Raw genomic sequence first — 13,726 nt, 5'->3', positions numbered from 1 at the left:
AAGGAAGGGCTTCCTAAAACACGAGGAATACAGGCTCTTGTTTTGGACAACGGAGCCCCAGGTGGGGGGAGCTGCTTCACAAGCCCAAAGCCAGCAAGGGGAAAAAGGACGGGGGCGGGGGCGGCGGCAGAGGGAAAACGCCACCACGATGCCAACAGCAGCGTGATAAAGACATCCGCCAGAGTGGCGGCGGCGGAGTCCCCAGTGTGCCACTGAGGGGTTCAGTGACTCTGAATAGTTCAAGGGCGAGGATAGCAATCCGGCGGAAGACAGAAAAGGTCACAGAGCGGCTTCAAACGCCCACTCACTTTCAATGCTCATGCACTGGAATTAAGAGAAAGAAAAGGAAGCAGAGATTCACCTCCCTCACCTAAAATTTTTTTTTTTTTTTTTTTGAGGAGCCAGCCTCCCTGCTGGAAGACTTTTTTGAATGGAAATTGGGGAGAGTGTGGAAGAAGGGAGCAAGGGAGCCGGGGAGGGAGGGAGAGGGAGAAGCTACCAGGGGAAGAGAATTATTGTGAGGCAATTAGATCCTCTTTGGTCTTTTCCCCTCTCTCCCACTACTTTAATTATACAGAAAAGCCACTAGTGACAGAGATGGGCTTGAAGAGAGAACTCTCCAGGTGTGCATCTGGTATTTAAATTAGAACCCAAGGTAGATAACCTTGGTAAGGGGGGAGGACTGAGAGGGGAGGTGGGGGGGGGACACAAAATAAGAGTTTTATTTCAGGCCTTCTGAAAAAAGGGGGCAAGTGATTTCCATCAGTCCCTGGAGAGACGCTCAAGAGATATCACAGCTCCTTCGTTGGTGCAATGCATATCAGCGAATTCCGTCTTTGTTCCAAGAATCTCAGGCCGAAGGCAGCTTGGCTGTTTTTGTTTTCCCTTTTCCAATTTGGGTGTTGAACAGCAGCAGGCAAATGGGACACTGAGCCGGAGGAACAGGGAGGAAAGGCAGCGTGACGTCCTGTTTGCAACCACGGTCCTGACACAGGATCTGGAAACAGGAGAGGGGGGGCTCTTTCCACCTGTGGTTCCCCGCAGAGGTTGGTCTTTCCTGCCCCTCCAGATAAGTGCCTGGGCAGAGCCTTAGTTGCCAGCTGAAGGCCAAAGAGCACAAAGGCCTCCTGCCTTCTGGTTCTCAGCCGTGCCGAACAAACCCAATGCGACCAGTCCAAATCCTGCTGAGAAAGGAGCTGCTTGGCTGCTGCCACTCCTCTCTTGCTTTTCAAGAAACTGTAGCCTTGCAGAGTGCACAGTACGATGCTCTTGGGAGCTGTGCTAGACATGCATTAGGTGCTTTTCATAAGGAAGCGATGGGAGTTTGTTGATTAACAGAATCTGGAACCAAGCAGGCAGTAGGGCACTTGCCTTCCCTCCTCCAACCCATTCCCCACCACCACCAGGGTTTCTTAATATACTGTCCTAAGGTGGCGGCGTTGCCTGTCAGCATCTGAGCACATGGAAGGCTGATGCCGCATCCTGGCAAGGGGTGTTGCCAAGTCCCAGGCCTTGGCCCTGAGAAGCAGGTTTAGTGGTCCATCCACAGGGCTTCGGGGCAGCAGCTTTAAACTCGGGACCCTTAGTGCCTCTCAAGGCCCAAGTCAAGGAGTTTTGCAATGGTGGAGATGACTGTTCGCCATATTTATTTTAAAAGCTCACTTTTCTGGAGCTCATTCACTCACCGTTCTGGAAAACATATGCTTCACCCTCCCTACTTCCAGTGTTTCTCCAAATTTCTTGGGAGAACACAGGGGGGGGGGTGTAATATTATTGCTCCAGGTTTTTTTTAAAGGTTTTTTTTTTACTGCTAGGTCTTGTGGCTGCGTGGCAGCCCCATGATACCTCAAGTCCTGACCTCATGACATCACTATGAGATATTTGGGTTGGGGGTGCTGAGAACTGGCAGCCTCACTGCACCCTTTCCCCAACCTGGTGCCCTCCAGGTGTCGCTGGCACAACAGGGTGGGCTGCCCCTGAGCAAAGAGATCAGATAAACTGATTAATATGCAACTTGTTATTGATGATTTAGGGCAGGGGTTGGCAACCTAAAGCCCATGGGCCACAAGCAGGCCACGGGGGTTGTTTAAATGGCCCCCAAACTGCCCCCAAACCGAGTCCCCGCGCATTGCACAAAACCGCAGACGCGATCTGGCCCACGGAGCAATCTCCGCAGGAGTGAACCAGCCTAGGCGAGGTAAACCTTGCCGACCCCTGATTTAGGGCAAGGGGTGGAACTCAGGCCTGGGAGCCAGATGTGGCCCCCAGGCCTCCCTATCTGGCCCTTGAAACTCCTTAGGACATTGGCCCTCCCCAGCCCTGCTCTGTGGCTCCACAGAGTGCTTCTGGCCAGCTAGAACCTGTCCCTTGAATTCCAAGGATGCCTCTTCCCTGCCTGGGAGGGTTGTTTGGGTGTACGTCAGCGTGCGTACCCTTCGGTAATTAATTAATTAATACCACTTAATGCCAAAATCAATTTCTAAGCGGTTCGCAAAATACAAAAACCAGCCAAATATTAAACATCCATAATTAAAATACACGCTGAAAGAATCCTTTAGGAAGGGAAGCATCATATTCACTGGCTCTGGCCCCGTGTGCTGCTGGCATGCAGCCACACACCCCCAGAAGCTCTTTCGTGGGAGGATATAGTCCCCAAGCAGATCAAGGCTCCCCCACCCCTACTTCTGGTTATCTTGGAGTTACTGGGAAAGGGCTCAGTGGGTAGTGCACCACATTGGCAAGCAGAAGGTCCTAGGTTGGACCCTTGGCATCCTCAGGTGGGGCCTGCCTAAAATCCTGGAGAGCTGCTGCGAGTCAGGGTAGACAATGTCGAGTTAGATGGACCAATGGTTTGTACAAGGCAGCTTCCTAGGCTCCTATGGATGCAGGAAAGGGGATGAAAAGGGGAGTCTGATCCTGCACTGAGAAGCAAACAAGAGGCCCCACCCCCACCCATCTCCAGCCCCCAGCATGGAAAGAAACAGCTTGGTACCTGGCGGGCCCGCAGGGCGACCTTGGCATTGGTGGTCTTGCTGAGCTGGGTCAGCTCCGTCAAGATGTTAATGAGCTCATCCGTCAAGGTCGGATCTCGTCCGCACAGCTGGTCCTGGAGAGGAGGAGGGGAGAAATATGGGGAAAGTGATTTGCAAACGTTTTGCCCAAGTGCCGCGGACACGGAAAGAGCAGGGAAGGTTGCAAAAGGCAGGAAAAAGCGGGGAAGGGTTCAAAAAACAACAGCAACAGCCCTCAAGTGAAAGAGGTTCATGGCTGCAGCGGAAGGAGTTTTCCAATCCTTCCTATGGAAAACTCCTTCCGTAAACACAAAAGGATACGCCCAAGCCATTGACAGAGAACAGATCACTATTATTATTTTTTTAAAGTCATTACTTAAAATATTTTTTGTTTTAACGTTTGTTTATTTATTGTGGTGCAGCACCATCCATAGACATAGTACTGCTGCCTTGGAGTTGTGGGGGTGGTTTTTGTAACATAAAGGTGTGTCGAAAGAAAAGACATTAAACAAATGAATAAAACATTTAGCGCTTTTTTCAGATCAAAATAATACAGAAGCAGAGGAGGCCTCCAGGTAGGGCTGAAACCTGGATTGCTGCTGCCTGTCAGTGTAGGCAATACTGAACTGGATAGACCAATGGCATAAGGGAGCTTCCTATGCTGCTATGTTCCAATGTAAAATCCGTACACTGGGAAGACTTTGCAGGGACATTACAGTCTTGGAACTGAGCTCTGTTCCCTGCCCAGCCTGGCCCACTCTGCAGCTCCTTTCCTTGATGTAGGCAAAACAGCCACTGTCACACACCTCAGACAGGAGGATCAGGGGAACTCAAAGATCTGCAGAGAATGTGGGGGGAGAACATCCTCAAAATGAGGACTGAGCATACTCAGCACCCCCGGAATGGTGGCTGGCAATGGAATGGAGTGTCCTGAAAGAGGGCAGGGAAGGGTGTGTGGAATGGAGCACCCTGGAAATGGGCATGGCTCACATCCTCAGCTGGAACACTTGAAATTGCACCTTTTTTAAAAATTTAAATTGTATTTTAATTTTTTGCGGGCTTCTGTTTTTACCTCTACCTAGCATATGCTGCAGGCCGCCACGACTTGGGCCTATTTGCAGGCTTCCCAGAAAGGCACCTGGGCTGGCGACTGTGGGAAAGAGAAGCAGCAACACTGGATTTGGGGATGGGGTGGGGAGACGGGACCTTGTTCTGGTCCAGAGTGGGGCTCTTGTTATAGGGCCTGTTTCACCCTATAGGGAGGGAGACAATAAGTCCCTTCCCATTTAAAAAAATTCCTCAACAGGTGATCCAAGCGAAAAAGGAAGGAAGGAAGGAAGGAAGGAAGGAAGGAAGGAAGGAAGGAAGGAAGGAAGGAAGGAAGGAAGGGTGTTTGGGACCAGGGAGAGAAGTTTAAAGCCCCTTCCTCCTCGGAAGAAGAAATCGCCAAGCGAACGACAACAAGAAAACAAAGCAGAGCGGCGGCACTCTCATTGGCTCCGGCCTGCCCTGATTGGCAAAGGCGGCGAGCGAAAAAGCCTCAAACGGGTTCTTTGACAAGGCCTAACGCCTCCCCGGCACCCCCATGTAATTACACACTTGAGTGACTGGACTCTGAAGAAAATTGAAGGCCTGAGCTGCGAACAGCTGCCATTTTCTCTCTCCATCATGCCGGCATGATTACTTGAGAAATGAACAGCCCCGGCTCAAAGCTACTCCAGAATTCTCAGAGGAAATATGGCTCCGTGTTCAAATAATGAGATTCTTAAGGCAAGCGTTACTTACAATCACACCGCAAAAAAAGAGAGAGAAAGGAAGGGGGGAGGCGAGGGAGAGGAGGGGGGAGAGGGTTTTTTTGTTTTGTTTTTCTAAAGCAAGGTATATCTTATAAATTAGTATTTAAAGAACCCGGGGACTGTCTGGGCAGCCATGTTACTTGTCAGCTGTTCTTATTAAAGAGGGAGGGAGGGAAGGGCTTTGGTTTTTAAAATTTGAGATTTGGCAATCGATTTTTTTTAGTGACAAGAATCCACAAAGTCTTTAGCAAAAAAAAAAAGGTGGGTGGGTGAGCAAGGGGAGATGAGGGGGTTGGGAAGGAGAACTCCATTAATTAGCATCTTCGAAAGCATGACACAGACTATGATTGATGCCATCAATCCTGGTGTTAACTCTCCCACGTGACCCATAAAAAGGCATTTTCTTCACTGAAGTGTTATTTTAAAAATGAGTCGAAAGGGCTTTTCCCTCTCCCTCCCTCCCTCCGCTCCCCTTTTTCAGGAACTGAAAAACGGGTACAATGCCCATGTTTCAGATCTATTTTTTAAAGGTGGGTGGGATGTTAGCGCCTCATCTTACAGCAAATAAATCCAAACACAGAACCTTTGGTCCTCCAGAGGTTGGTGAAGAGAAACTCCCCTTGGGCCATGCTTGCTGTGGGTGTTGGGAGTTGTAGTTCAGCAGCCTCCAGAAGGCCCAAAGGTTTCCCACACCCGCTTTGAGGGTTCTTGCCAGTTAAGTCCTACTCAGAGTAGACCTGCTGAAATTAATGGGCCTATGTTGCTGATGTCTATAGACCTCCCTCTGCCTAGGATACAACCCAGAAAATATATGATGTGCCGTATTTTTCACTCTACAAGACGCACCAGACCACAAGACGCACCTAGTTTTTGGAGGAGGAAAACAAGAACAAAAATATTCTGAATCCCAGAAGCCAGAACAACAAGAGGGATCGCTGCGCAGTGAAAGCAGCGATCCCTCTTGCTGTTCTGGCTTCTGGGATAGCTGCGCAGCCTGCATTCGCTCCATAAGACACACACACATTTCCCCTTATTTTTTAGGAGGGAAAAAGTGAGTCTTATAGAACAAAAAATACAGCAATTAGAGAGGCGCCACAGCTAGAGGGCAGAGCATCTGCTGGGCATGCAGAAGGCTCCAGGTTCAATCCTTGGCATCTTCAGGTAGTCCTGGGAAGGACCCCCATCTGAAGCCCTGGACAGCCACTGCCAGTCAGTGTGGACGGGACTAGCTTATATGGCAGAATGGTCTGACTCAGTATACGGCAGCTTCTCGTGTCCCTTCAAGCCTTCCAGCTGTGCATCGAGTCCTGCGGATGCCAATTTGCACTTTGGGACAATGTGTTACATTTGGTATCCGGGCTGACTGCTGTGTCTGTTAGGGAGAAGAGAAGCCGCAGAGGCGCAAACCTGTCTTCCTTTCTTTTGCTTAATGCTATCTTATCATTTGTCCCAATGCCCTGGGTGGTCAGTACATGACACAGACCTCCAGATGTTGCTAGACTGCAACTCCCTCCCTTCCCTAAACACAGGCTGTGATGGCTGCTGGGACCTGGCAATCCAACAACATCTGGGAGGCACCCGTTTGAGGAAAATGGATACAGCGACATTGTTTTGGGGTAAGCGGCAGCAGTGGCTGAACTGGTGGGGCAGAACACAGGGAGACCAGATGTTGGTTGAGTCATAACCAATGAAGACAGAGCCACTCCATGATTGGTTGTAAGTAAGATGACAGGCTTGCCGTTTGAGCAGAGCGACTTTCTCTCTTTCATATATACTCATGCATGTACAATTGCATACACACACACATATCCATTTAGATACATTATTTGCAGCACCAGCAAAGAAAACCAGGGCAGGTATTTTGAATAATGTGTCAGCGGATGGCAAAAGCAACTGTTTAATCTGAATAAACTAAATCACAAGAAGCCTTCAGACAATGTGGTTCAGTTATGCTTTGTATGCTAAGTGAGAATCGGGACCCTTAATTGCTTATGCTTTTATGTCAGTGTTTGGGGCATGCTATAGCCTATGGCTGCAATAAGTAAATATTGATTGCATTCCAAAAACAAACAAACAAAAAACCCTCCAAAAGGCTCCAGACAAGCAAACAAACCTCTGAGCAATGAATGGGGCTAGAAAAAGTCCAAAGAACAAAACCTCATTGACTTACGATAAGCATTGTCACAAGAAGATTCTTCTTGGTGACTTGGGCGTGGGAGAAGATGTAGTTGAGGACAGTGTTCATGTCCGTTTTGTTCTCTTCTCGAAGGGCGAAGACACACTTATCATAGTGACCTGCAGCCAGAATGCAAGGTGTTATGTATATACCGAGGATCCTTAATCAGAGGCGCCTTAATAGAGATCTTGCCTTACAGAAGATCAGAGAATTTGTCCATTACAGTATTGTCCACACAGACCACAGTGGCTCTCCAGGTCTGAGGGCACTCCTATACTGTCAAAGGTAGATGTAGATCTATCAGTAGATCTCTGGCTGCTTTTGCAGTGGATCCAAAAGGTTTACTTCTGTCTCCCAGTTGTAATAATGAATAGCGACAATGGCAATAACAAAACAGCTTCCCTCAGCTCCCACCCTGCCTCCCACTGCACTTGATCTTGCTTTTTCCTCCTTCCTGGTGCTGGGAGAGAGCCCTGCCTCAAATCCTGGAAAGCTGCTGCCGGTCTGTGTAGACAAGAGTGGGTCAGATGGACCAACGGGAGGCCTCCTATGTTCCTTCCAAGAACAGAGAAGGACATTCCAGCTCCGCTTACCTGTGGGGTTCGGGTGATGCAAGCCCAAAGCTAGCAACCTGAAATTGCCTGAGCCCAACAGGTAAGTGGAACTCAAAAGTCAGCAAAGTCAGCAACAAGAATTCCATAACTGGGGTGCTGCTGTGGAGAAGACCCTCTCTGTGTCCGGAGACTGGACCCCTAATCTGTCAGGTAGCTAGCCGTGCGCCTTATAGCAAGCCAGAGCACTGGTCCACCTTGTTCAGCATTGTTTACACTGGCTGGCAGCAGCTCCCAGGGTTGACAGTGGAACGGACTCCCTCGAAAAGTGGTGGACTCTCTCCTTCGCTGGAGGTTTCTAAGCAGAGTTTGGATGGTCATCTGTCATGAATGCTGTAGCCAAGATTCCTGCGTTGCAGGGGGTTGGGATAGATGACCTTTGGGGGTCCCTTACAACTCATTCAAGATTCAAACACGAGTCTTTCCCAACCCTACCTAGAGAGGCAGGAGCCTGAGGCTGAAAGCAAATGTCCTACCACTGAGCTATGGCCCTTCCAAGGTGCACCCTCGGCTTATACAGAAGACGGCCAAGCCCAGAAGCCTCTGCAACAAACAGAGCCTGCTTTGCACACAAATACTTGTCAAAGTGAGCCTTGAGGGGAAGGCGCTTGAAACGCCACCTATCTCCCTCCTTAGCCTGCCACCTACCCCATTCACTGCTCCTTAAGAGAAAAGCCAGAACGCTGGATTTTCCATTACAAGGTCATCTGCTGCACCGATCTGGAGTGGAAATTAATCTCCCAATTCTCAAGAAGAGGATAGCAAGGCTTGCAAAAAGGCGACAGCGGGAGGGTTTCCCCTCTACATATCCAGAACTGAGAGCTGTGCAGTCTGCTACTGCCACCTGGTGGCCATGGGCCGCGGAAGGACATCAGAAGAGTCCTGTAGCTCAGTGTTTCCCAACCGGTGTTCCGCGGCACACTAGTGTGCCGTGAGACACCGGCTGGTGTGCCGTGGGAGGGAGGCGGGCGAGTCGGGCGGCGAGAGGCGGTGGCGGCGAGGATCCGCGTCGAGCCGGGGGCGGCTCCGCGGTGCTGGTGCCGAGCGGCGGGGCAGCGCGCGCAAAAGAGAGGAGCGCGAGACAGAGGAGGAGGAGGAGGCCGGCATGTCCGGGCAGCAGCAGCAACAGCAGCAACTCCCGGCGACGGCTCCTCCTCCGCCCACTATCGCCGCCACCACCACAACAGCCGCCGCCGCCTCAGCTGCCGCCATCCCTCAATCCCTCGCTCTGCTGCCTCCTCCCACCCCGGCAAGGGGAAGGGAAAAAACTTTCACTTTTGTGCGTCCCTCCCGGCGTGACGCTGCGCGCTGACGTCACGGGGCGGGGCTTTAATGGTGGTGTGCCGCGAGATTTTTTCCCGGTAAACAGGTGTGCCGTTGCCCAAAAACGTTTGGGAAACACTGCTGTAGCTGACCAGGCCAGAAGCCCCTCCAGCATCCTGCTCTCACAGCAGCCAGCCAGATGCACACACACACACACACACACACACCCATGGGAAGCCCACAAGAAGGACCTGAGTGCGGCAATAGCGACTCTCCCCACTTGCGAGTCCCAGCGACTGGTATTTAGAGTCAGAGTGCCTCCATGAATTTGCCTGCTCCTTTTTAAAAGCCATCAGAGTCCAGGAGTTGCAAACCATTTTAGGTTCACAAACACACGTGAATTTTTCATTGTGCTATGGGTGCTCCTCCACTCAGGTTTCTTTTCCAGAATGGTTTATAATCAGTCCCTCTTCCCAGGCAACTCTGCAGCTCCTAACTGCACCCTTAGCTAAGTACAGTTCCCAGGATTCTCTGGGGGAAGCTGCGACTGTTTAAAGTGGTAGAACAGTACTTTAAATTATGGTGCGGATGGAGCCTAGCTCTTGCCTAAACCGTGCATGGAGTTAACTTGAATTTAGCATAAGTTGCCACCTGGTGGCCAGACTTCTTCTTGCAACACTTCTATCCAAGCTGCAAAATAAAAGATTAAAGAAAGCATACAGCCACGCTGTGCTTGTGCCTCACACTTTGGCCGTCTCCACCCTCCATCAAGTCCCCTCCAGCCACAACCCAAACTTTGCATCTTGAAGCTGTGCGAGACTTACCGTGCTGAAACTGAGTTTCCACCTTCAGGTATTGTCGTAGCAAGTCCATGACTACAGTCTTCATGTGCCCTCGGTTGCCACTCCGGTACCTATAATGAAAAACCCCAAGTGAAGCAGCTAACCCTCGTGATCATACGATTCTGGACTTTGTCAAGCTCTCCAGCGACAAAACTCAAGTAGACTGGGCGCTCTAAGAATCCAAGTGCTGGGTCCAGTATCCATCACTGAATCCCTTGATCTTGTAGCAGAGCATGGTGTAACAGAGTCAAGATGGAATGGACCCTAGCAAATGGAATCTCCACCCGGTCTTCATTTTCTAGGATTAAAAAGGGGATGGGACTCCCAACATACAGCAGCTTGCTTTATGTGTCACAATAAGCCAAAACATGGTTTTGTGGAAATCGAAAAGTGTGCAGGCTCTCAGAGGGGAGATCTCAGTGGAGATCACAGCCACCTTGCACCTCGCTGGCCATTTTGATGCTGCAGTAAACCATGGTTTGGCTTAAATTAGCATGTTGCCCAATCCCAGGGTTTAACTCTCCTAGGTGAACCAAAAGTCATAAACCAGATGAAAAACCTTAGCTACAACTTGTGGTTATTCTGGAAGGAGCGAAACCACAAGCCCTGGTTCAGGAAACATGCTGAAGCCAAACCATGGTTTAGCTAAGTATAGCAGCAGAATGACCAGTGATTGGGGAGGGGTGGGGTATTAATGTAGGGGTGGGGGAACCAAGGACTGGGGAGGAACAAAACAGCCACAATCTCCTCTCCCAAAGTCTGCATGTTCCTGCTAAGCCATAGTTTAGGGGACCCCGGTTACAACCAAGTGGTGAACCAAGCAAGTAAATTTCTTACAGGAACAGGTATTGAGGGAGAGAGAGAGGGTGGAGCAAATCTGCCCAGTAACTCCAATGAAGGCTCAATGATGAGAAGAGTCCCACTCCTACTATATTAGGAGCCAGGGGCTCAGCAAGACCTCTCTGAAGCTAAGGCAAGGTTTTGGTGCTCTGAGAGCCCTTGTATGCTGGCTGCTTTCATCTGTGGGAGTTTTCAGAACAAGAAGGACGCTGCATTAGATGCCATGACTCCACACTCCTTGTCGCCTTTGCAGTTGGCCCCCTAGGTGTACTTGCTATTAGGGTTCCTATCCGGGAGTAGGAGGAAGCATACAGAGAGCCCTCCCAGTTATGCCAATGGGCACATCTCTGCCCTCACCCTGACACACTTCTGACGCCAGGCTCACCTCTGCACCAGCTGCACGATACTCTGGGTGTTCATGAAGAAGACCTCTCGCTCCGATTTGCGGTTCAAGGTGGCCGCGTGACTGTCCAGGATGTTGGCAATCTGGGGGAGGGAAGGAGAAAAGCGTGAAACCAGGGATGGGGAACCATGATTCAAATGCGGGGCCCCGGGCCTCTTTAAATGGCCTTTGGATCTCTCCCGAGGCCACACCTCTCACGGGCCCTACTCTGCACCTCCTCCAGGGGTTTTGCTTGGCTGGAATGTATCCTTAAACTCTGACAATGTCTCTTGCTTGCATGGGCGGAGGAGACAGAGGGGCATGTGAATGTGTGTTAAACTAGTCTGCTGTACACACGGTAAAATTTGCATGAGTGGCCCTGGCCACTTTGCTGTCTGGCTCCGCCCAGCACTGGCAAGCGCCCCCTCGGAAGGGAACACATCCCTTGGGCTGAGAAACATTCTCTGCCCTTGAATCCAAAAGCACATGAGGCTCAAGTTAAGCAGGTCTCGGCCTGATCAGTGCCTGGATGGGACACCACCCAGATATAGTGCCTTGAGTTCCAAAACAGAAGAAAGACAAAATATAAATGTAATCGAAATAATGTGCATACACCATTTTGGACACCGCCCTGACCCTCTCTTGGCAAGTCCCATTCCACCCAGCATCACAAAACAAATGCTCCTCCTGCTCTTTCTTCCACACAGCAAAGTACATTCCCCGCTTACTTGCTGGCTGGGAAACTGGCAGAGGACGGAAGTGATGTTGCTGGCATACTGGGCCATTTCCTTTTTGATGGATTTCTCCACGTTGGGAGGGATCCTCCCGGAAACGCTTGTCATGATGTCTTGAAGTTCCAGGAGAGGCAAGGAGGGATCTCGGAGGGTCTTCATCAACCGCTCGACCCAGTCTTTCAGCTGGATTCAAAAAAAGAAAAGGAGGAAGGAAGATGAAGGATATTTCTTCTGGTTTTTAAAAGGAGGGGGGAAGAGAAGAGGAACATTGGAAGCTGCATAGAGATTTCAATTATAAATATATGTAGAAATTTATATTCAGCATGTCAGTGTATTATGTGTGGTTTACAGATTGTATGCACTGTGTTTTGTAGTTTAAATAAATCATCATCATCATTATTTTTATACCCCACCCAGCTGGCTGTAAAACATATTACAAATAAAAATCCATTTCAAAACCTGTTTGTTGTGCTTCCCAAAGCAGGAACTGTATTTCTAATAAAATAAATAAATAAATGGAGAAACGCCATGGTGCATCTGTATAGCAGCACAACCGGATGCCTTCATCTGCCCCCACTGCAATAAAACAGGTCTCTCCTGTATCGGTCTCTACAGCTACATCCACAGCAGACGCTGTAACTCTCCAGCTGTTTGACTTTACCCCTGAAAGCGCACTCTTCCATTGTCTCCCAAGACATACAGATGCTGACCATAAATACATATTAGATATTTATAATTATTTATGTATCAATGAAAATAAATGGCTTGAGAATTCTTGGAGACAATTCTCAACACCGTAAGAGATTCCTTGAGACACATGTAATAATTTATTTCGAGCATCTGAACATATTATGTGTGATTTACAGGTTGCATGCATTATATTTTATAATTAAAAAATAAATACACTGAGCCTGTTTCAAACCCTGTTTAATCGTGATGGCTTCGAGAGCTAAGAGTTCCAAAAACCATACTGTATTTCAAATAAAATAGATGTGTATTAGATTTTTACATTCATTTACAGATAAGCAGAAATTTAAAGGCAGGCAACTTCTCAGAGATTATTTTCTGCACCCCCTCCCCAAAACTCTTATCCCACTGCCCCTTGAAAAACTCAAACGCCGCAAGAGTTTTGCAAATAGCAAATAATATGCAAATCACAATATGCAAACACTTATTCCAACGGGAGGATTTAAATGTAGAGAGACAGTTAAGAACTCAGGCATTTGTATCACAAAGTTTTGAAGCCCCCATTGCACACAACCGAGGGGAGAAGGAGAGGGGGGAGGCGAGTGGTACCTTGCAGCCAAAGAAGGGCTCTGGAAGGCAGTATCCATTCATGACATTCACGAGGTTGTCAAGGACATAATGGAAGACGCGGTGGAGTTTCTCTCCCCGCAGCGCCGTGCTCTGGATCTGCGGCAAGGCCCCCGAGTGGAACTCAGCCTTGGGGGACCAACGAAAACACAATTATCACAAGGGGGAAACCATGGCTGCGGTGTGGGATGGAATAGCTGTAAAGATTCTTCCCCCCCCCCATTCATCTTTATTGGTTTTTTACAACAGAAATGCTTACTTAATGTAAGATCACAATATGAAGTTTCAATTTCTTGTTGGTAAACAAATGTCTTCAAATCATAATAAAGAAAAAACAAAAATATATTCTTTGTCATTCGACTTACTGATGTTCTAATTACTTCTGACTTCCCTCCCCTTCTTACTTGGTTCTTTTGAAGTTCTTGGCCGGATGCCTATCATTGTGAATCCAGATTGTTGGTAACTAGCTTATCTGCTACTTTTTGATGTTTCTCATTACAAGAGTTAATCTAAACCAGTCAAAAAAATTAATTCTCCCCAGTGGTCTTTCAGGTATTGTTTAAATGTATTCCAAGCTTTGCTAAAAATTTTGTTTCGCTTGATCCCTTATCTGTCCCGTCAGTTTATCCATCTCAGCATATTCAATCAGTTTGATCTGCCAATCTTTTATTGGTGGTATCATTTCGCTTTTCCAATTCTGTGCAATCAAAACCCTCGCTGCCACGGTGGCGTACATAAATAATTTCTTTAGATCTCT

The 13,726-nt window shown here is 48.8% G+C and overlaps 1 protein-coding gene across 11 annotated transcripts in view; it reads right to left on the bottom strand.

The window, feature by feature from the left end:
* The window catches only part of ACACA (acetyl-CoA carboxylase alpha), a 205,724-nt gene that overhangs the window by 132,999 nt on the left and 58,999 nt on the right, over positions 1-13,726 (bottom strand). For all 11 annotated transcript variants that reach the window (XM_083479726.1, XM_083479718.1, XM_083479727.1 and 8 more), the window contains 6 exons: positions 12,952-13,098; positions 11,650-11,838; positions 10,925-11,025; positions 9,682-9,770; positions 6,978-7,102; positions 2,993-3,106 (listed from right to left, as the gene is read on the bottom strand). In XM_083479726.1, the coding sequence (XP_083335852.1) occupies positions 2,993-3,106; positions 6,978-7,102; positions 9,682-9,770; positions 10,925-11,025; positions 11,650-11,838; positions 12,952-13,098 (765 nt within the window). The remainder of the gene's footprint in view (positions 1-2,992; positions 3,107-6,977; positions 7,103-9,681; positions 9,771-10,924; positions 11,026-11,649; positions 11,839-12,951; positions 13,099-13,726) is intronic.

The sequence above is a fragment of the Podarcis liolepis genome (assembly GCF_965112155.1).
Source record: "Podarcis liolepis genome assembly, chromosome: 16".
Classification (NCBI taxonomy): Eukaryota; Metazoa; Chordata; class Lepidosauria; order Squamata; family Lacertidae; genus Podarcis; species Podarcis liolepis.
The sequence above is the reverse complement of the archived record's forward strand: the minus strand, read 5'-3'. Positions and strand labels throughout refer to the sequence as shown.